Consider the following 21,480-nt stretch of genomic DNA (forward strand, 5'->3'; position numbering starts at 1 on the left):
TGTCATATCCCTTGTCTCAATAATTCCATGTCTGAGATTTTGGATACAGAAAAAAATTAAAGTGCAAAGATGTTCATTGCAGCATTGTTTATTATAAGGAAAAACTGGAGTCAATTTAAAGACATCAAGAGAAAAGAAATATTTAGACAAACAATAGTACCTCCTCTTGATGGAAAATAAGATAGCGGCTTAAAATACTACTTACAAAGACAATTTTTGAAACATCATATGCATGTAGTGTTAAATGAGAAAAAGCAGAATGAAAATTCTACAGTATGAACACAACTGTGTAAATAAGCCTACAATATAAAAAAGACTGAAAATATCTTCACTAGTCTTGATTATGTTTGCCTGGTTGGTACTTTGATAAAGAAAAAGAAACTAAATATGAGAAGCTCTCTGTAGCTCTCCACTGATTAGCAATGTCTGACGTTACAATGAATACTGTTTTTTTCCATTCACTTTTTCAGATCCTCCCCCTGCATATTGATAGTGTATAAATTACCCATAAAGAAATGCAGGTGTTTTACTGAAAATGCATCAAATGAAACCTCTAGATAACACACCAGGAAAGCATCTTTAAAATATTTTTATTTTGCTTGACATCATTCTTCTCTACAAAACAAAGCACACTCATTTGGAAAATGCAGAAAAATTGTAAAATCAGAGAACTATGGAGAAGCAAAGAAAAATCTCATTTAATCCTTCTATTCAGATAAGAAATGTTGATATTTTATTGCAAAGAAAACAGATTTTGATGGGAGAGACTGCTATGTTCATCTCAACCAAGTGCATGTAACTCTGACATTAAACTCTGAGGCTACATTTTACCCTTCAACAAAGCCAAATCGTCCACAGACAGTGCAGGTTTAAGGGCGATCAACAGTTCTTGAGCTCCATCTATGTGGGACTGGGTGTGGCTCTGCGATGGACCTGCCCTCATTGACCTTACTAACTGGGAAAGCAACTTTTGGAGCTGCTGTTGAGAGTGTACTCCATCAGCAGATCAGAGACATGCTACAAGCAAAACATAACCAGATTTCAGCAACAAATCTGGACGTGCGCAAGAAGCCCAGCTGTGCTGATCTCTGCATTCCTCCCTGTTACCCAGGGACAGGACCATTTCCTCACCTCTGAATCTCCAGCAAAGCACTGGCCCTGGAACATAGCAGGTGCCCAAGAAACATTTATGGAAGAAAACTAAAGGCTGGAGTTCAAATTCCTAGCCTGTCACTTAGCAGCTAGATGCTCCCATCCACTTAGCTCTTCTTTTCGAGCTAACGATGTTCAAATTTCAATCATTACCCCTATCTTCTCTCCCAAACTTCAGACCCAGTAGTAACTAGCTGCCTCTTCAACTTTTCCCCTTGGATGTTCCATAAGTAGCCCAAAATCTACACCGTCTGTCTAGGTACCCAAGTGAGAGACTACATGTGTCTCTCTTCTCTTTGTCTCACTCTTCCCTCTTCCTTTTATTTGCTCATGAAAGCCTGCTGACTTTAGTTCAAAAATGTCCCATATTCTTTCTGTCATCTCCATTCCCACAGCTGGTGTGTGAACTAGTTCAGAACTTCATTATATCTTACCTGGATTGTTACATCAATCTCCTAACTAGTCTCTCTGCCTCCAATCTTCTGTTTCAAAACATGTTCTATGTAATTATAACCAAAGGTATCTATCTAATCTCAGGCATAATTCTAACACTTCCTTCCTTCAAAACATTCAAAGGCTCCCTGTAGCCTTAAGAATCCAAATTCTTAGACAACTCAGAGGGCCCGTAACAATCTGGCTCCAACTTTCCTTTCTGGTCTCATTTCTTACAAAACTTACCTCTCTCACCTCAAATAGATGGTCTGTTTTAGCCATACAAAATTTCCTACTCTTCCCCAAATAGACCATACTTTCTCTCTTCACATAGACTGGTCTAGAATCTGCTCTCCCAGCTTCTTATTGATGGTACTCCTTCACCTGAGAGCTCCTACCCTGTATGCAGAGCTCCAGCCCATTTGTCACCTCCTCAAAGAACCCTTCCTGGGGCCTCCCAGGTAGGGGTAACCCCTCTCTTGACCTTGCTTTCATAGCACTTAGTCCATACATCTATTATAGCTCTCACCTTGATTGGGTTGTGTTTTTTTGGTACCTTCAGAGCATAAGATGGTGCCTGGTGCATAGTGGTGACTATATCAATTTTAGCAGTGAAAACGAACGCCCACGTAGGGTGTGATGGTCTAGCTCCTGGCATCACATCCCTCCCTGTGAACACAGCCCCAGCCTCTGGATCCTGCCTAGAGCCTCAGCTCACCCCACACCCATCCTCCGGGCAATGATCCTCAGGCTTCACTTTGTGAAAGAATCCTCTTGGATGCTTGTTTCACAGGCAGATCCCCCTTTCTTCCCCGCAAAAGTTGATTCAGTAGTGATCAATGCATGCTGGGTAAATTCGATTTATTCAGAGAAGCCCAGCAATGGGAATTGATCCTAGGGCAAAGGGACCTGTGTCTGGAGAAAGGATATGTGAATGGAGCTCTCATTTATATTCTGGGATTTAAATGAGACGCAATAGAAGGATTCTTCATTCGACTTGATTAAACCTATGCAAGCGTTCATGCTGGGGACACACAAAGACAAATTAAAGGTATTCTCTAAGTTCTACTCAATTATTAGGATCTGGCTTAGAGTCCTAAATTACAGTACTTCAGGAAACCTCCCCAGCTCTTCAAAACCGCACTGGATTCTCCTCCCACAAATCCGGGTTTTTCCTCGGCAGAGCTTTTCATTCAGTGCACTGTAATTGCTGGAAAACTTGTTTACTCCTCTATCAGACCGCAAGCCAGGCAAGGGCAGGGGTTGAGTTTATTCTTCTAGTCTTGTCAGAATTTAGCTAATTGTCTTTCTGCTAGTAGATGTGTGGGGAATAGTGAATTACATTGAATCAAACAGTCCTCCTTTCATACCTCAGGGGACCAAGCGCATTCAGTATGTCCACAGAATGAGCACATGGCTAGCGCTCAAATGACTGACAAATGAGCATATTCCGGGACTCCAGGAGCTCAGCCTACTGCGGAGGCAGGGGAGAAGGGGGACTGCTGGGTCCCTTCTGTCCACACTACCCGGCACACTGCGGCCTGAGGCCCACCGTGCAGGAGAAGCAAGGAGACGCAATGCGATGAAACCCACGGGGAGTTCACAAAGGCTTTATGGGAAAGTGACATGATGATCAGTGGAATTTCTACATGCAAGGGAATCCAGGCGAAGGAATCATGCGAGGAAAGGCTGAGAGGAGGGAAAATGCTGGGTATGATCTGGAGGGAAAAAAAGCAGAAAACTGAGGCTGGGAGGCAGGGGTTGGCAGCTGGCTCCAACTTGGGGCGGAGCATAGGGGTGGGCATCCGAGGTCCAGCACTGCCTCGACGGCCCCGGGCCCCAGGTGGAGAGAGCGGGCCGAGGGACGTTCGCGTCCCTCCAATCAGGTGTCTTGGGCACGGGTGGGAGCTGTGCGCCCTCCACTCCCACCACTGGTCAGACCCAGGACCCCGAGGCGGACTGTCCCCACCCCGCTCCCGGCAGTGTCGGCCCTACAAGGGCGGGCCCAGCCCCGGGCGTGGAGCAGCGGACCCGAGGGGGATGAGTAACCCTTGGCTGTGAGCAGGCGCGGCCAGGCGAGAGCGCGCCACGTTCTGAGAAGACGATAACTCGGCCGGAGCGTCTGAGGTCGTGCCCGAGGGCCGGGAGAGGCGCGGCAGCCGCAGCCAGGGCGGATAAAAGGGCCGCGCGGGGCCGGAGCCGCTTTCTCCGCGCGGCGCCAGCAGCGCTCCTCGCGGGCCGGCGCGCACCTGGGCGGCCACCGCGCCCGCGCCGGGCCAGGCGGACAGACCGAGCCCGGAGCGGGGCAGACCGAGGCCGGGCGCCCGGCCCCTCTCGGGACCGTCTGGTGCCGGCTGGGACTGGCGGCAGAAGCGCCGACGGTAGGGGCATGGCGGGGGCGGCGTGCGCGCCGGCGGCCAGGCCGAGCCTGACCTCCATCTCGTCGGGGGAGCTGCGCAGCCTGTGGACGTGCGACTGCGAGCTGGCCCTGCTGCCACTGGCGCAGCTGCTGCGCCTGCAGCCCGGCGCCTTCCAGCTGCGCGGCGACCAGCTCGTGGTGCCCGGTTCCGGGGAGCCGGCGCGCGGGGGCTTCAACGTCTTCGGTGACGGCCTCGTGCGCCTCGACGGGCAGCTCTACCGCCTCAGCGGCTACATCAAGAGGTGGGTGGCCTCGCCGCGCACTCCGGCCCGCCGCCTGGTCCCCGCAGAGGCCTCCACCCCGCTGCTGTCCCCGGGAGCCCTGGCTGGCCTCGCTTCCCGAGATCTGGCCTGGGGATCCCCCCCCAACAACCCCACTCCTTGGTGCTGCTTCTAGGTTTTTCTCTCCCCTCCCTGTCCTTTCTGCCTTTTGCACTGACATTTTGCCCCTGCCGCTTGAAGCCGCCCAGGAGGGCATCGGGGCAAGCGCGTGGGGGAGGGCAGGGTGGGGAGCCGTAACTGATGATTTTCCCTTTCTGGCTCCTTAAGTGGGTCAGATGAGCTCAAATTGGGGGCACACCCTTCGAGGGATGTTTACAGAGAAGAGAGACGCTCCGGCGTTAGTTTGAGAGCGGAGGAGGGAGAGGATGCTTGATTCTGTGCACTACCAGCAGACCCAGTGGAGAAGCGTGCAAAAGTTCAAAGTTTCCCATCTTTGGTCTCCCTTAGTTTTCAAAAAATAAATTAATTAACCGTGGCTGAGAAGGGAACAAAGTCTCGTCAAGTCCAACTCAGGGCCGTGTGGGCAGATAAGTTCTGGGAAAATAAGTGGCAATGAGTGTAGCTTCCAGGATCCTGGCATGGAACTTGGGCCAAACTTAATTTGATAGAGGCTTAACTGCTGTGGCCAAAGCGCCTGACTTAGCCAAGTGACCTCTTAGCCGACTTGAAGCCAGTAGGGATGTAGTCCATCTGTGAAGCAGGCTTCGATGTCGTGGGGCAAAGGAGGTGGGAGCCTCGCGCCTGATTCTACGCGGCCTCCTGCGTAGAGGTCACCCTGTGCGGGGGTGGGGAGGAAGGGGGATCCTATATTTGTGCTGCAGAACTGAGTGCCGGGAAGCGGGCAGTGCAGTCTCGAGTTTGATTCAGAGATGAGTAAGCAGGCCAGCTGTTAGGATATAAAACTTTGCGGCTGGGGAAGGCAGCAGCGCTGTGGCACCCCGTGGGGGGATGGAGCCAAGAAGGACAAGCAAACAACATGAGATGTTCAAAATGCCTCCTTCAAACCTTGCTTTTCCACACAAAGATAGTGAGGGCTTTGAGTGTCTGAAAAACCATTCCCCAGCAAGAATTTCTCCCTTTCTCAGTGAATTGAAAATTTCAACCCATAAGCAGGGGACTGTGGGAGGAACTGAGTTAGAAATCAGGCAGGTTTGCAAAAATTGATAAGGAAGATGACTTTTGTATTTGAGAAAAGAGTATGAAAAATAAAAATGTCCAGAATTAATTGAAGCTGTAGGTTAGGCTTTTGACAGAGCTGGCTCCCCTAATCTTAGCAAACAGTGCTGCAAAATTTAAATGATTTCGAAGTCTGGTTGTTAAACTCTTGCTTTGAACACCTACGACACAAGAGAAAATTAAACAGCAGTGGTCCCCTGGCGGTTTAGAGTCCAGAATAAACAATGACCAGGTGGCAGACAGGAATCCACGAATACCAGGTTCTCGGTGTCTAAGCAGTCTTGTGAGGGCTTCCTACCCTGGGAAATAGCAAGGAGCAGCTGAGAATAATTTGGGTGATGGAGGGAACAATCTGTCTTTCTCTTAGGGGACATAAGAAGGCAGGGGAAGTAGGCTTTTATAACTGGGTGTGAAGTCCTGAAGGATGACTGGGAGGGCACCTGGTCTGAATGGAGAGAGCCTTCTAGACAGAGGGAAGATGGTTGTGGACAACAGCGAGAGGCTTGCCCTCGTGGATCAGGAGGGAGGAGCGCATAGTCAGAATTCAGACATCTGAAGGTGCTGCTCCTCAGATCTGCCAAGTTTACCCAGTTGTCTTCGGCTTTGGGATAGCGTCAAACTTCCTCTCTCAAAATATTGCTCCAAAGCAGTAGTTCAGTAATTCGTTCCCTCCCTTCCCCACTTCCTTCCTTCTTTCCTTCAATAAATAAGCTCTGGCGAGTTTTACTAAAGAAAGCTTGGCATGATTTACTTTTTACTGGTCTATTCTGGCACACTTCTAAAGGTGACAGAATCACCTGGCCCAATGATATCCAGTGTGCCTACTCTGTCGTCTTTTCCACCTACTATGCCCAGTTCAATGTTGTTGTCACTGTAGACCGGGTGCCAGTTTGGGCCAACATGGCACAGTACTGTATTTCAGGTTTCCGTGAGGTCGGCAGTTGTTGGTGAGGTTGGCCAGCTCTGCGTTGCCTTGTCTATCATCTTCAGAGTCGGCTTGTACCCCAGCATGTACTTTCCACTTTTCACAATGAGTTGGGGCCTAGAGTTGATGGACTCCAGCAACTTTTCATCTTCTTTTTGGCCGCCGCATTCCTGCCTTAGGTGTGGGACAGCCCCCACCCAAGAGCAGCTGCCAGGTTGGCTGGGGAGCCAAAAAGGCAAAGTGATGATTCTCAATCATTTTGGACCATAGAGCTTTTGAGAATCATATGTAGAACTTCTCCCCAGAAATGTGGATACATGCCCAGTGTGGCTGACCATTCAAGTAGTTTATGAGATGCTTCGATTGAGGTTAAGAATCCTTGCTCTATTAATTAGTTTTTTTCATCCAACAAACATTTTTGGTGTGTGATAAGCCCACACTGTAAGCAGGATTTCTTTTCTCGCCCTCAGAAGTGTGTGCTGTGGTTTTCACGAGGTCCTTTCCCAAGGAACCCTGAAAGGCTGAGAGCTATTCACCCTGACATTCACATGATTCACTCGCTCAGACGACAAGAGGATGCTTCAGTGGCCCAACTGACTCCAGTTTGTCTTCAGATACTTGCACATTTTTCTAAATACGTCCCTAGTAAATAAACCTAAGGAAACCTAGGGTGGTGGGAAGGTTTCGCGATGGCTTTAAAGCTCCTGAGAGCCTGCTGTAAAAATATTTTTCTTACTTTGGGGGATTTATGGCAATATCTTTATTTTTATTTTGTTTTCTTTCAAGCTCGGGATTTCCATCCATATCACAAACACAACGTGCTCAGAATAACACACACACACACACACAAACGCACACACTCCTACCTTTTTTCCTATAACACAGCCTCTTAGTGAGGTGTGATGGCAAGCGTTTGGCAAAGAGGAGCTCTGATTCTCTCTTTTCAGTGGTCCCCTCACATGGAAGAGGCTGCTTGGGTAATAAACATAAGTATGACAATCATAATGCTGGCTACTGATGTTGACTTGAGTCCCAGGAACGGTGTAAAGTATTCCACAGCTATTAGCTCGCAAAGGCTTACAAAATCGGCACTATGGTTGTTTCCCCTTTTTACAGATGAGAAAATTAGGACTCAGAGAGATTAAGTAATTTACCTAAGTAGGAGGCTGCTGAGCAGGAGAGCCAGGCTTCCTGTTGCACTAACCATAAAGCCTGTGCTTTCAGCAGACTGCCTCGAAGCTGAAATCGTTCTGCCTTCCCATAGACAGCAGCAGCTTTCTCACAAACTTCCCCAGTCTACAAGTAAATAACTGGAATTACGTACGCATCTCATATAATCAGCCTAAAAGAGAAAATAAATCCAGAGGTTTTAAGGAAGACACTAAAACCAGAGATGTGACCTGCTCCTGCCCATATCCGACCAGCTGTTAGATGGGTGACAGTCACACCAACCTCGAGGTCAGCCTCCTGGGGCAGAGTGTGGGGAGAGGGGAGGACATTCATCCGGGTAGAGTAAGGACCCTGAGGAAGGGCTGGAACACACCGAGATTTTGGCTGGGGGAAGTCTCACCTCCGCCACGCAGTGGGAAGTGCTTGGCCTGTCTGCCTGCCAGACCCGCCTATTGGGAGCGACCCTGACTTGAGGCCAGGAGGTGTGGAAGCGGTCGCAGCTCCATATGCAGCACTGTCACCCTTGCTGCTGCTGCGCTCAGCGGGCTCTGTCCTGTCCTTGTCACTGGTCCTCCACCTTGGTCCCCATGTCTGAGTCTTGGATTTGCTAACCCGCTCAGGACAGCAGCCCCTCGACAGGACACACAATGATAATGATGAAGTAATAATCTTTCACGTGTTGAGCTATGACTTGAGGAGATTCAGTCTAGAGTAAGTGTGGACCAGCATGAGGGCCAGGATGGGACTGCCTTGGTTAGAATCCTGGTTCTGCTGCTTACTAGCTGAGTGCCTTAGAAAGGTTGCTTAATCTCTGTGACTCAGTCTCCTCAGCTGTCAAATGAGGATAGTAATACCAACAGCCTTATAGGGTCGTTGTTCAGAATTGGAATTTATAAAGTCCTTAAAACAGTTGTTGGCACATACTGATCACTTGACAAATGTTAGTTTACATTAGTATTAAGCAGCCCCATGAGCCAAGTGCTTCACACACATTATTTAATCTTTCAGCCACCTCATGGGGTACCTTTTGTTAGCCAGATTTTACAGGTGAGGAAATGAATCTCAGCAGGGTTAAAAACTTGCTGAAGTCACAGAGACAGAAGTCAAACCCAGACCTGGTGATTCAAAGCCACAGCCATTGCTGCCTTCTCCCCTGCCTTCCTTCCTCAGGAACCTTGCTCAGGGCTGCCAGCCGCACTCTGGTCTGCTTCCTGCTCTCAGCTCGCCCGGGCCAAATGCCTGCCTGCAGCCTGGATGTGGCCCCCCCAGTTCCCAAGGCTTGGCTAAGCCGTGACTCCTCCTGGCGTCCCCATCTCCAACCATTGACGGTGTGTTTGGCCTGACAGGACGATCCCTCCCCGAGTACCTGTCTCAGCTCGATGAAGGGTTCTGACCCCAGGCCTGGCTTCTTCTTATTTAAATAACTAGGACATAACTCCATGGAGTGTGGACACATGAATGCAGAGAACTCTGCATTCCTTGGGCGTTTGTGTGTTTGAATGATTGACTAGTTTGTAAGCCTCTGAATGGCAGGGACCGTGTCTTAGACCAGTGCTTCTCAAACTTTAAATAAGCTCATCAGTCTCCTGAGGATCTGAGGGGCCTGGGTTCTGCAGTTTTACATGCTCCCAGGTGATGCCAGTGCTGTTGGTTCAATGATTACACTTTAAGCAACAAGGTCTTAGACGTCTATGATTTCATATTGAAATGGTGATTTTCTTATCTATCTCCCGATAGACTGTATGCTTGTTGAAAGCAAGACTGTTTCCTTTCTCATCTTTGTGAGATGTCCCCAGAGCCCAGCACATGGTAGATGTTTAGGAAATGTTTTTTGCATGAGTGAATAAATGAGTGAATCATTCCATGCCCCGTCACTGTGTTTCACACACACTGAGCATCAGTAATTGATGAATGAATAAATGAGTGAACATGTGTATCCTTGATTCAAGTCACAGACATTAGAGTGACAAATCTGAAAATTGTGTGTAATCTCACTGGAAGAAGGAGGGAAGGAAGTGAAAGAGAAGGAGCTGTTTGAGATCTTAGGGTAAAGCTCTGCATAACGCTGTCAAGTTCCCACTGGAAACACAGCAGGGCCATCCTGCTTGCTCCCAAGGGCAGAAAGTCCTGCAAGCTTTTGTTTAGTGTCACAGCAAAGGATTATGAAAGCTATAAGCAATTTCTGGGTCTTCTACACAAGGACTATTACAATCTATGTTCTTCTTTTTCTCAGCTCCACTCTCCATATTTTTTAAGTGAACACACACACACCCTCAGCTGGAAGCCATGGGTTTGAATTCCTTTTTTGTGTGTGTGAGGAGATCAGCCCTGTGCTAACATATGCCAATCCTCTTCTTTTTTTTTTTTTTTCCCTGAGGAAGACTGGCCCTGGGCTAACATCCGTGCCCATCTTCCTCCACTTTATATGGGACGCCGCCACAGCACGGCTTGCAAAGCAGTGCGTCAGTGCGCGCCCAGGATCCGAACCAGCGAACCCCGGGCTGCCGCAGCGGAGCGCGTGCACTTAACCGCTTGTGCCGCCGGGCCGGCCCTGAATTCCTATTGTATTTGAGCGTTAGACTGTCAGAGCCAAGGGAAATTTGGAGCAACTTTTCAGATCATGCTACAGATGATGTGAAATCTGAAGGAACCTCTGGAGGAAGGTAGACGTGTTAGAGGGTGGGTGATCTTTCAGTCACTCCTGATTTGCTAGGAGCAAAAATACAAAGTTCTTTCTTGGTCTCATCTTTCAGATATTGCACTTGTTAAGCTGTTCCCTTTAGCCTTCCAAACTGAAAAGACGAGGAAAGAAATTGAAACAAGGAAAGAGAAACTCTTGCTCCTTATTTTTCAGATATTCATATTGTCCTTGTTAGCTGTTAACTGAAATGAACACAGCCCTGGTTGTGTGTCAGAATCTTACAGAACTTGACCCCATGGCCAACAGAGTTGGCCAGGATTACAGACACTAATAATGTTTTTGGAGCATCCACCATGGGCCCAGGTACATATGCCTACATTACTTGCACTGCATTCAATCATCAAATGGAAGGCAGTACTGTTATCCTTTTACAATGAGGGTACAGGTTCAGACGGGTTAGGAAACTCACTCAAGGTCACAGTGAGTTGTGGCTCTGGGACTGAGTTCACACAGCCAGGCAATTAGGACATGAATTAGATCTTTTTATTTCAAATCACTATGCTTTCCACCACATTGTTCTGCCTTTCAATCTTTGGATTGAAGCCAGGCATAGAAAGTTTCAGCCTAGAAGCGTTTCAGAGGCAGGGTAAAAGCACTGAAGAGATGAGGCTTTAAAGGAACTATCTTAACCTGTTTGCTTTTCATCCCTAATGATAACTTCAGCAAATATAATAAATATCTAGTATACAGAAGCAATATTTGCATTAGTAATTCAGAAATATGCACGATTAAAGATGAAATAACTAGTCCCTCATGTGGTCTATTAAGTCTCTTCTTAAAATAAAACCAGTGATTGAATGTCAGGTACTTAAATATTTGTGAGACTTAACAACTAGGTCCTAAATCTTTTTGTATGTTTGTGACTTACATAACGAAATTTTGTAACAGTGAATTCCAAAGGAATCCTCACATTTGTGTATTTTGCTGGAATTTTGAGGTGTTTAACAATTGGACCATAACTGGGCGGCTGGGAATGGATGAATTACGGAGGTATTTCTTATTTGTGACCTGGTTTAAATAGCGAGTTTATTAAGCAGGGATCTTGCCACAATCTCTTGTCTGTAAATGCTGTTATCAGAGCCCTCATATAAGCAGCATTTTCACACATCTGTGGCATAGTGATAACTGACATGCTCTGTGATGATGTTTACAGCCCTGTTAAGATCCTAAAAGTGCCTCTAAATCATCAAAGGAAGGTTAAATTATGTTGAGCATAGTCTTATTATTCAGGGCATCTTATTAAATTCAGACTCTAAAAGGGATGAGTTATGTATAGGTTATGCATTAAACTCAATATGGGACTATCCAGAAGCCCCCCACCCTCTGCCCAGTCCTCCTTCTCTGATCACGCCAAATGACAGCTCTTTGCGCCCTATACCATTCAAAAAAAGTCTTCCACAGGATTCTGGGGGAAACGGATTATTTTCCCAACCACTGATCATTTCTAAGTTGAGATTTTCGTCTTTTTATTACTGATGATACCCTCAATCAGATATCAATCGATTTTGTAGGCAGAGTCAAGTATTGCACTGTCATTTGTGTCATCAGAATAGTAATCAAAACTGCAGATTTTCTGGGTGCACTGTACACAAATGCCATGTGAATGCCCTGGAGAATGACAATCAGACTATGGATATTGAGATAGCAGAGGAATTGCCTTGAGGAAAATATTAAATGCTTAAATGACTGTAAATTAACTCCCTGATAAACAAGAGGGAGAATGTGAAGATCTCCCTGGGATGGATCACAGGGGTACCTGACTCCCTCCCGGCCTCACACGTCTATCTTTTTGATGTTTCCTCCAATCAGACTTGTTCTTTTCTTCTGTTGCTGCAAGAGTGTTCTTCCCCTTTGTTCCCTCCGCATCTCTCCCAGCATGCCCTGCAACCACAGACATCACCCCCTTCCCACCCCACTCTTGCCTGCGTGCACCAGGTCCTTGGCAGCTGAATAGATGGATGGCAGAGGGGGTGGGAGAGCACAGGCAACCCAGGTACTGCCACCCTTCTACCCCATCCCCGCCTCCTAGGCCCTGAGCTCCTCAGATGTGAGAGGACACACGTGAATGCCTACCTGGTGCCCAGTGTATAATCAGCACTTAATGAATGTTGTTGACTGAGTGAATGAGAGTGAATAAACCCAGCAAATGGTGGTTCCCTCTCCTTCATTCACTGCTTCCTCTCTCCGGCATCTTTTGGCAGTTGGTCAACTGGGACAAAGAACAAGAAAGTCCCCTCTCTGCTGACATGGAACACAGTGCCACTCCCCTTCAGGTGCCCACCTCGCCCCATTCTCACTCCACACTGTTGTGCCCAGGTGAGGGCGAGGGCGGGGTGGGATGAAGGAAGACATACGAACCCCTGTCTGCATTATCTTACCTGGTCCATCCCCCAGGTCCCTGCCCCTTCTCCATTCCCACCCTCTGCTCCCTTCTCCTGCCCTCCTCACCCACGCCCCTGAACATCACCTGCACCCCCGTTCCTTCTCTGGAAAGCACCAGTCCTGTGTCCGCCTCCCCACCCCAGGACCAGTCCCGTAACCACCCCCAGTGCCCAGGTTGGGAGGTGGAGACCACATTAAAAGCCTGGTAAAATAGAAGGCAGGAAGCATTTTAGAGGCTCCATCAGGGGTCAGGTTTTAAAAGCTCTCAAAATCAGGTCTGACAATCCCAGAAAAAAGATAATGACACAGATTCCTAAGAAACCAAGCTGGGAGACTGAGAGCGGAAGCTGCGTTTCTCTGACTCCGGGGTAGATACTCTCCCACGTGCTCTTGACCCGTGCCTGGGTCGTGGTCTCGTAAGCAGGTTGTGGGAAGTGGGCTCTGGGGAGGGAGGTGAGAGGACGGTGTGGCCACGGCTCCCTGCAGTGGGGCTCTCTCCAAGGCTGTGATTTTCATGTCAGGCACTGGAAGGACAACGAGCCAGAAAGAAACACTCGAGCTGTCTCTGGCCGTGACTAGCTCTAAGAAGTAAGCACTGCGGTGTCGCACAAGCAGCCGTGCTGTCAGCCAGGCCAGCCCATTCACTCCGTGCAGATGCTCACAGCTGTGCCCGTCAGTGGGGAACCAGCTCCGTGTCGAAGAGAGACTGTGGCAGGAGCGTCCTCCAGCCTGCTGGATGCCATTCAGCCTGCCTGTGGCCATGCGGCATCTGAGCTTGGGTTTGGTTAGAAAATTAGCCACTTCTTGAAGGAAGCTAAATTGTACATGGATCTGTCTTGTTATCAACAATGTGAGCAGAGACATAGAAAGACTGCTTGGAAAATTTGTAGAGAAAGCTGACATGCTGGATGACAGAGTCAAAATGCAAAAGATCTTCCCAGGCTGGAATTATGAATGAAAACCCAGGAAGCGAAATTTCATAGGGCCCTGGGCAGAAGTCCAACATTAGTTTTGTTTTTCTTTAATTGCACAAACTCAGGATCAGAGAGATGGGAATTAGTTCATATCAATATTGGTTGATTGTGTAATCTATGGAGGGGGCTGGGTTTATTTTGAAATTAGAGAAAGGAAGAGGGAAAGAGAAGGAAAGGAAAATTTCAGACCCACCAGTAAGACAGGATGACTGCACTGGAGAAGACCCAGCTAATTCCACTTAGTGAGTGTAATTCATTCTAGCCTAGAGAGACCTAGAGCCCTTATAGCTTCAAATGAACTCTTATAGCCCAAAAGATAGATGGTACTGGTCATCATCTGGTAAAGGCTGCCCCTGAGAGCCAGTTGTTGGTGCCAGGCCACCCCAAGGACAATGACCACCTTTAGGTTACACGTTGATCTCTCAGCCAACCAGGGGAGGGGCATTTATTTAGATGGTACAAAATATGACTGTCTCTGAAAGAACACATTTTAGGGGACTTCCCTCAAAGGATCTGTGGACATGGCAGGCACCTGTCCAGTACATCCCTTTTCTGACTTAGATGGGAGGGTACAATAAATTTGCAATTATCTCTGCTTTTTTCATAGATATGTGGAACTGACCAACTACTATGATTATAAAGACTACAGGGAGACTATATTGAGCAAACCAATGCTGTTCTTTATTAATGTGCAGACCAAAAAAGACACCGCAAAAGGTAGGTGTATAAATATTTTTGATTTGGTTCTGCCTTGCTGCGCTGGGGACTGTGGCCTGCTGGTGAGGTAGAAGTTGGGCATGGAGAAAGTAGGGTGAGGGTCAGCTTGTGACAAGGCTGTGAGAGAGAAGCCTGTTGGGTAGGCTGTCTGAAGCACAGCACAAGCCTGCAGAACAAACCTCTAAATGAGCCTGGGGCAGAAGCCATCTGTCTCTGGGCTTTGTTTTCTACTTCCTGTCTAGGCAGGAAGTGATTGGACATTCTGAGCCTGTAGGAGTTGCAAAAATGGAGTCATGAAGCTGATGATATATAATACTGTCTACCACATATCAACAAACACTTAGGTATGCAAGACGTGCTCTGTCATTAATTAAGGCTTATCATCCAAATGAGAACATTTGTGAGCATGACAGGAGGTACTGTTAACAATTATGCTGAGACAAAGGTGTACACTGGGACTGACTCAGGCAAATTAGGATGCATGGTCGTCCTGCCCATGAGGGACTTATACTGTCCTCATTTTACAGATGAGGAAACTAAGAAAAAGGAAACAAATAGCAGTTGTAGATGCTTTTATGTTTCACGCTATGGCCTTTGAATTTCAATTTTAGACATATCTCTCTATTGTTTCTTCCAAGAAATGCCATTAACTGATAACAGCTATATTAACTCAAATTCCAATATGAAAAGATCTCAGTTTTCCCTTCTTCCTGCTCCTCAGAGTAATATGTGGAGACAGTCATGGGCATAGTATTCTGTGAGAGGGAGAATTTCTTAAACTTACCTCTAATTAACATTCTTAAAATGAGTCCAAGGTAACAAGAAATGATCTACAAATTCCAAATAGATTTCCTCAAACATTCGCTCTCATTCAGATTCGTGGAGCTGACTCTCTGCTCCTTTCATTCAGAATCATTCAGATCCTTTGCTCACTTCACAATTCACAGTCACGACGCTCTCTCGGCAGGAGGAGCAGGAGCAGAACACGAGAACAAGCGATGCTCGTTAGAGCATCTGAGCCCATGTTGTTACTTGGCTTGTTGATGAGCAGAAAGCCAGAGAGTTCTCTGGGAATGTAATTCACAGATGTATCAAGTACATCTCCTGCGTTGTCCATCTCTCAGGAGGAATCTTAAGAAAGAATAAGAGCCCTCTCCATTTTAACATTTTAATGAAAGTGCAGGGAGTGGTTCAAGGAGGTATCTGTGGGCGGCCTACAAAAGGTACGCAGTTGTGCGACAAAACTATTGTGGAAGCAGGCACAGAAACCCAGTACTGGTTACTTGTGAGGAAAGCCAGGAAATGAAGAGATTCTATGATACAGAAGCTTAAGATGGTCAAGTTTAAATTATGAAAATTGTGATTAAGGCAACACGTCCAGACCTGCTGCTATTCTAAACTACACTTTTGTGCAAATTAGAAAAAGCCACCATTAACTCAAGACAATTTACTAATCCTTCCCAGAAGTTTGTCGTAATATATATACAAATAGATGCTGTCTGTGAATGTGAGTGGCCTCCCCTAGAGTTTGCAGTGCACAGTCTGCCCAACCATTACAACTGTGGAGTGTGGCGGCCCTGAGTGAGCCTAAAGGTCTTGATTTTCTTTGTGTAAAAGTTAATTTAAGGTGTCAAATAACTTACTTGCCTTGTTTATCTCTTATCTCAAAGAGGATATGGGGTAGTTTAGATCTAAAGTGCCCAAAAAATAATTTGAGAGAAAGGAAAACTGGGGTAGGAGAAATAATTGAATAACGTTAGTGCAAAGGTTAGTTCAAAACGTATTCCTCAAGGATGCAACGCTTGTTATTGGTGGACCACAGGTTTGGCGCTCAAAGCCAATACAAAATGTTCAGTTCTCAAAATCACACAATGGCTGGTTCATGGCCTTTGAACAGAGGGTGACAGTCTGTGTTATGGGTCTTCCTAGAAAAATTGCTTGAGTAATGAAGGCTGTGGACCTTGATTCCAGGGCCTGGAAAAGTCAAGAGGTTGTTGGTTAATAATATTTCAAATTTCTTAATGAGTAAATAACCTTCCCTTTGCTTAGATTATGTAGAATTGGACAGAATTGGATTTAAGGGATTACCAAAAAAAACAAAACAAACAATAACGACAAAAACAACTGTCTGCCAGGACAGAGGCATGGTACTATTTGAACAAGGGGAGGGACTTCTCTTCTTGTGTGGGGTGGGGCATGGGAGGAGAATCAGTCTCAAGGTGCTTTGATCCTTAGAGCCCTAGACTAGCCCTTTGGCAGAATGAATGCCAGGTCTCTGGGGAGGATGGGGAGAGATGGGAGGGACAGAGGAGGGCATGAGGCCGCCTCCTTCCCTGGACTTTGCTGCTTTCCTGCTTTCCTGCTTTGTAGATGAGGAAGTGTTGGTGAGAGCCAAGCTGCAGTTTAAATATCCAGTGAGGCAGTGATGTGAGAACCAGCCAGCTCAATTTTTCACTTTAGCTCCCCATGCTGGATGCACGCGCTGGAGGCTCAGTTCTCCTCTGTGATAATTATAGAATGGAACTCTTGGTTTCTGAGACGCAAACTGAGTGACAAACTGCAGCCTCGGGGGAGCTGATTTTCTAACCTACTTTTACAATATCCCAGAGCTTCCTTCAAACCTGCAAAATTCTCGCAGATATTTCTAGAAATCTGCTTAGGCTTTGCAGCGAGGGTGTTAAGGAGCGGCAAGGGAGGTTATAAATGAATAAAATCTCCAAATAAGATGGGAATCACTGCTTTATCAAATACAAGAAGCATGTGTAAGTCACACACGCATACTTCTTTTTGAATTCTGCTTCCTAATTTCTAGAAAGGACCTATGCATTTCTTGTGAACACAAGGCACCCCAAGATAAGAAGACAGATAGAGCAAGGGATGGACATGGTCATTTCCTCAGTGATTGGGGAAAGCTACCGGCTTCAGGTAAGCTTCAGCCTCTCTGAATCCCGGGCTGCCAACCACATGGAGAGGGGTCTGTGTGTTTCATGCAAGGACCCAGGCCCTGGACCGTAACTGCCACTTAACTGTACCCAGACGTGTAAGTTCTCTATTACTCCATTATCACCACCAATAAAATGAACTTAGTTCCTAGCAACTTATTAGAAATGGGGTAAGAATCAATGTAAATTTGACCAAGTAATTCAAGGTCTCTAGATGGAATATGATGCAAATGCAAAGGTCTGTTTAAAAAAAAATAAAGGGAACAGTTAAAAAATATCTGTCAGAGTGAAAGAGAAATAAGGGGTGTGATATTTTGGATATTTGGGCAGTTAATTCTACAATATAATTCTATAATAATATATACTTCTATAATATAACATTATATTTATATCCATGAAATTAATGAAATGCTTCTCTCTCTTTCAGTTTGATTTTCAAGAGGCAGTAAAGAATTTTTTCCCTCCAGGAAATGAGGTGGTTAATGGAGAAAATCTAAGCTTTGCATATGAATTCAAAGCTGATGCATTATTTGATTTCTTCTATTGGTTTGGGCTCAGCAATTCCACTGTAAACGTGAATGGAAAAGTTCTGAATTTGTCAAGTACAAGCCCAGAAAAGAAGGAGACAATTAAATTGTTTCTGGAGAAAATGAGTGAACCTCTAATCCGAAGGAGCAGTTTCTCTGACCGAAAATTCAGTGTAACTTCCAGAGGTATGTTGACAATTCTCCAGTACCTCAGCAGGGTAGTTCAATGAAAGTGGAGAGTAAAGTCATGGGAGAGGAGAGTCCATTAATTGAAAAGGCAAGGCCTCTTAATAAAGGGGAAATATCATGTAATTCAGAAAGTAAGAAGTGGGAAATGTCTATTACCAAAAAGAAATCTAATGACTTCTCCTTTTAGGCTTCTTAAAGTTTTCTGACATAGCAATTATATTGTGCAGCGCACCCAGAAAATAATTTTAAAATATATTATTAATTACATATTAATACTCATTCAAATATTATTAATAATTTAAATATTGTGAAAGAATGATGCTTTCCTTATGTGCATATTCTGGGCAACAGAATGTTAACTAAAAGTTCAATTCGGGGAGGAATCTACTTGATGGAGATATCTATCTTTAACAATGTTTGAAAGAGCTCTCCAGAGTTTGTAAGACCGTAAGAGAATAACTTTTGAGAATGCTTCACTTAACAAACTACAGATCATATATGGTGGGTTCTAGATTTTAATATCCAGTGCCTCCTCCCCAGGAGTTGGCGAGACTTTTCAGTCTGCTGTGGCTGTGACATTGATCAGGTCTCATCTGGATTTGTCTTCTGCTGCCCATTCTCTGTCCGTGCTGGTTTGGGCTGAGAAAGCAACTCCCTTGAACCAGGACTCTCGCTGCTAATTGCAAAAACAAACAGACACCAGTCTCTATGAACTTGCAGTTTTCAAAAAGTTTAGATGTAAAACACAGAGCCCTCATTAATTGCATTTAATGACAGTTGTTGCTTTCTTCCAATGTTTATAGAAAAAATGCTTACTCCTAGCTATTTCTTGTGGAAGTAGTCTGTCTGTCTGTGTCTCCCCCCTCCTCCTCTCTGCCCCTCTCTCTCTCCTTCCTCACTCTCTCCTCCACTACCTCTCTCTCCCTCCCTCCACGTTGCTTTAGCTTTCTCTGTGTGGGTGTGCCTTACACAGATGTTTCTGTGCTTTGCTCCATTGCAGCCATGCGGGGGGATTATATGCTCATCCCTTTGGGGGAAGATTAACTTGCCCAGTTGCAGCAAGGTCCCAGGTGCCAGTCCTTCCTGGGACACCCCTCCAGCCTCACCCACTGGCTGCAGCAGCCTGGGCAGAGTTTTACTGTTTCACCATCACTCACTCTCTGTCACATAGGCTGCCTGGGGTGTCCACTGCCATCATGGAGACACTGAAGAGCCTATGAAACTGGACAGTGCTTCCTTTCAGATTTACCCTGAGCCAGCCCTGGGGCCACTTCCACTGCAGAGCACTGGGGAGGGAGTCTTCCAGGCCGACCTGAGCTGTCAGTGTGCATTGCAGATGATGCAGCCGAGATGCATCAGCTGCCTTGGCAGGCAGGCCGAGCCCGGCCTCTACAGGCTCTGTCCCAGTGAGACAGCGCAGCTCCACCGGCCTCTCAAAAACTGCTCTCTGTCCTAGGCATCTACTCCCCACATGGGGGCCTTTTGTCATCACGTGAGAAAGAGTACGTGCAGCTTACTGCAAATCCACTCTGGCCCGGGGAAAAGCAAATGACAGTCTGTGTCCTTATGGTAAACAAAAAGCAGCACATTTCTCTTTAGCTTTTTGAGTGTTTCTGAGGAAGCCAGGATTCTCGATTAATTATTGAAATGGTGACATATCATGTTGTACGAGTTTTAAAGGCACTGTTGGTGTTTGTTTTTGTTTTTTCGGTGGTGGTAATAATGCATGCTTTGTTGACTTTTTTCAGGTTCACTAGATGAAGTTTTTAACTGCAGTCTGTCACCCAGATCATCTCTGACAGAGCCTCTTTTGGCAGAATTACCATTTCCAAGTGTTCTGGAATCTGAAGAGACACCCAACCAATTTATCTGATTGGATTGAACATTTTGCAGTTACTCCTACACTCCAGGCCTGTGCCAGAACTGAAGGGCGAGGGGATGAGAGGAGGCAGGAGGCGGGCACTTCCACCCCCTTGTCAATCCCTCTGCTCCTCCTTGGCATCTGTGGGGGGCTCCAGTCTTCCATTTCTGGGGTGATGCCCTGGACATGCATCATGGAAATGCTGATGCAGCTGACTTCAGGACGGGAGGGCTTTGGCCCCATGGCCGGGGGGTATCCTCTCCTTTTAACACTTCTCCAAAGAGGCAGAGGGAGCGGCAAAGTCCTGTCACCCTGCACACTTGTTTAGTGTGCTGGCATCCTGGGAGTCTTCCTGGCAGCCGTTACGGGAGCAGTCTGACCTGTGAGGCTTCAGAAATCAGGGTTTGGCCCTCAGCTTGGGACCTCCTTGTCTGAACCCAAACCCAGCAAGCGTGGGGTCAGCAGTGCTGTTCCCTTGCAAATCTGGCTGGGCAGAAAGCCTGGGGCTGCTTTCCCTGGAAGGCAAGCCTGTTTCTCCTCCTGCCTGTGGAATACCGTAGGAGAAACACTGGAGGTAAGGTCTGCTGGAGGACTGACCAGGTTGATAGGATGGTCACCCTGTCACCCCCTGCCTGAAATTTCACCTCCCTTGGCCTCTCTCTTAACAAAGTGGCCTGTGTAGAAAGAGGCCAGGCGATGCGGTATCAAATAGCGACAGAGGAAGGATAATGCATACAGCAGTGTCCTTTTTATTGAAAGCACATTAATGTCAGTTGGATATTTTAAATAAGCTTTTAGCAATCCTAACACTAAAAGCAAAATAGAAGAAAGCTATTACATTACCATAATACATTGTTACATCAATACATTTTTTCATCCCATAGCTACAATGGAATTCTTCAAAAAGAAAAAAAAAATCATCCTATCTACATATAAAAACCTGCATGAATAAATTGCTACATATGCTTATAATGAAGAAGATTTATGGGTCCTAAGTATAATTTTTCTATTCTTTTTAAAAAAAGTTCCTGTGTTATACATTTTGATAGCACTATTGATTGTCTTTTCATTTATATTTGAAATGTTATGTACTATCTTTGTGCAATTAAAACTTTTCTTAGCATTCAACATAGAATTGATCAGATTTGTGACCAAATGTCTTGGTCTAATCTTGGACCAGTCTTTCCATTGTGGTTTGCAGGTGGGATATTTGCCTTGTAACTTACTAAATTACAATAAGAATTGTAGTTTTCACAGCCACTTTCTCAAGAAGAGCCTGTTGAAGAACAAGTCTATGAAGTATTTGGAGAAAAGAAACAAAATTTGATACTGATGTTTCAGGAAAGGGGAATGCTCCTTAATAACAGAAGAGGATAAACATTTTTTATTCGACTCAGTGTGAAATGAAGAGTATTATCAATAAAACAAGTTTTACACCAGTGCAAACAAACCGTAGGTGGATATCAAATATTAAATACTTCCCAAAGGAAATAGAAACTCTTCACAAAAACTGACAGAGAAGATTTTTTGAAAGTAGCTAAATGAAGAAAAATCATCAGTAATCACTCCAGGAATGAACTAGAGATCGGGAAAGTGTCTTTTGTCATTAAAAACTTTTGTTCAGTTGACTCT

The 21,480-nt window shown here is 46.0% G+C and overlaps 1 protein-coding gene and 1 pseudogene across 1 annotated transcript; one reads left to right on the plus strand and one right to left on the minus strand.

Moving 5' to 3' along the window:
* The first annotated feature begins 3,755 nt into the window (after positions 1-3,755).
* Positions 3,756-20,895, plus strand: MEDAG (mesenteric estrogen dependent adipogenesis). Its single transcript, XM_058547676.1, has 5 exons — positions 3,756-4,245; positions 14,220-14,329; positions 17,142-17,254; positions 17,699-17,984; positions 19,736-20,895. The coding sequence occupies exons 1-5, from the start codon at positions 3,974-3,976 to the stop codon at positions 19,858-19,860; spliced, it is 906 nt and encodes a 301-aa protein (XP_058403659.1). The 5' UTR covers positions 3,756-3,973; the 3' UTR covers positions 19,861-20,895.
* LOC131410374 (large ribosomal subunit protein eL30-like) lies at positions 6,208-8,144 on the minus strand (annotated as a pseudogene).
* Positions 20,896-21,480: the final 585 nt, after the last annotated feature.

Source organism: Diceros bicornis, chromosome 9, assembly GCF_020826845.1.
Source record: "Diceros bicornis minor isolate mBicDic1 chromosome 9, mDicBic1.mat.cur, whole genome shotgun sequence".
In the NCBI taxonomy this organism is placed as follows: domain Eukaryota; kingdom Metazoa; phylum Chordata; class Mammalia; order Perissodactyla; family Rhinocerotidae; genus Diceros; species Diceros bicornis.

Bases quoted from the DNA above. Each gene is read 5' to 3' on its own strand.
- MEDAG (XM_058547676.1), top strand. From the start codon at position 3,974: ATGGCGGGGGCGGCGTGCGCGCCGGCGGCCAGGCCGAGCCTGACCTCC. The intron at 14,330-17,141 runs GTAGGTGTATAA...CCTAATTTCTAG, and splicing joins CAAAAAAGACACCGCAAAAG to AAAGGACCTATGCATTTCTT. The intron at 17,985-19,735 runs GTATGTTGACAA...GACTTTTTTCAG, and splicing joins ATTCAGTGTAACTTCCAGAG to GTTCACTAGATGAAGTTTTT.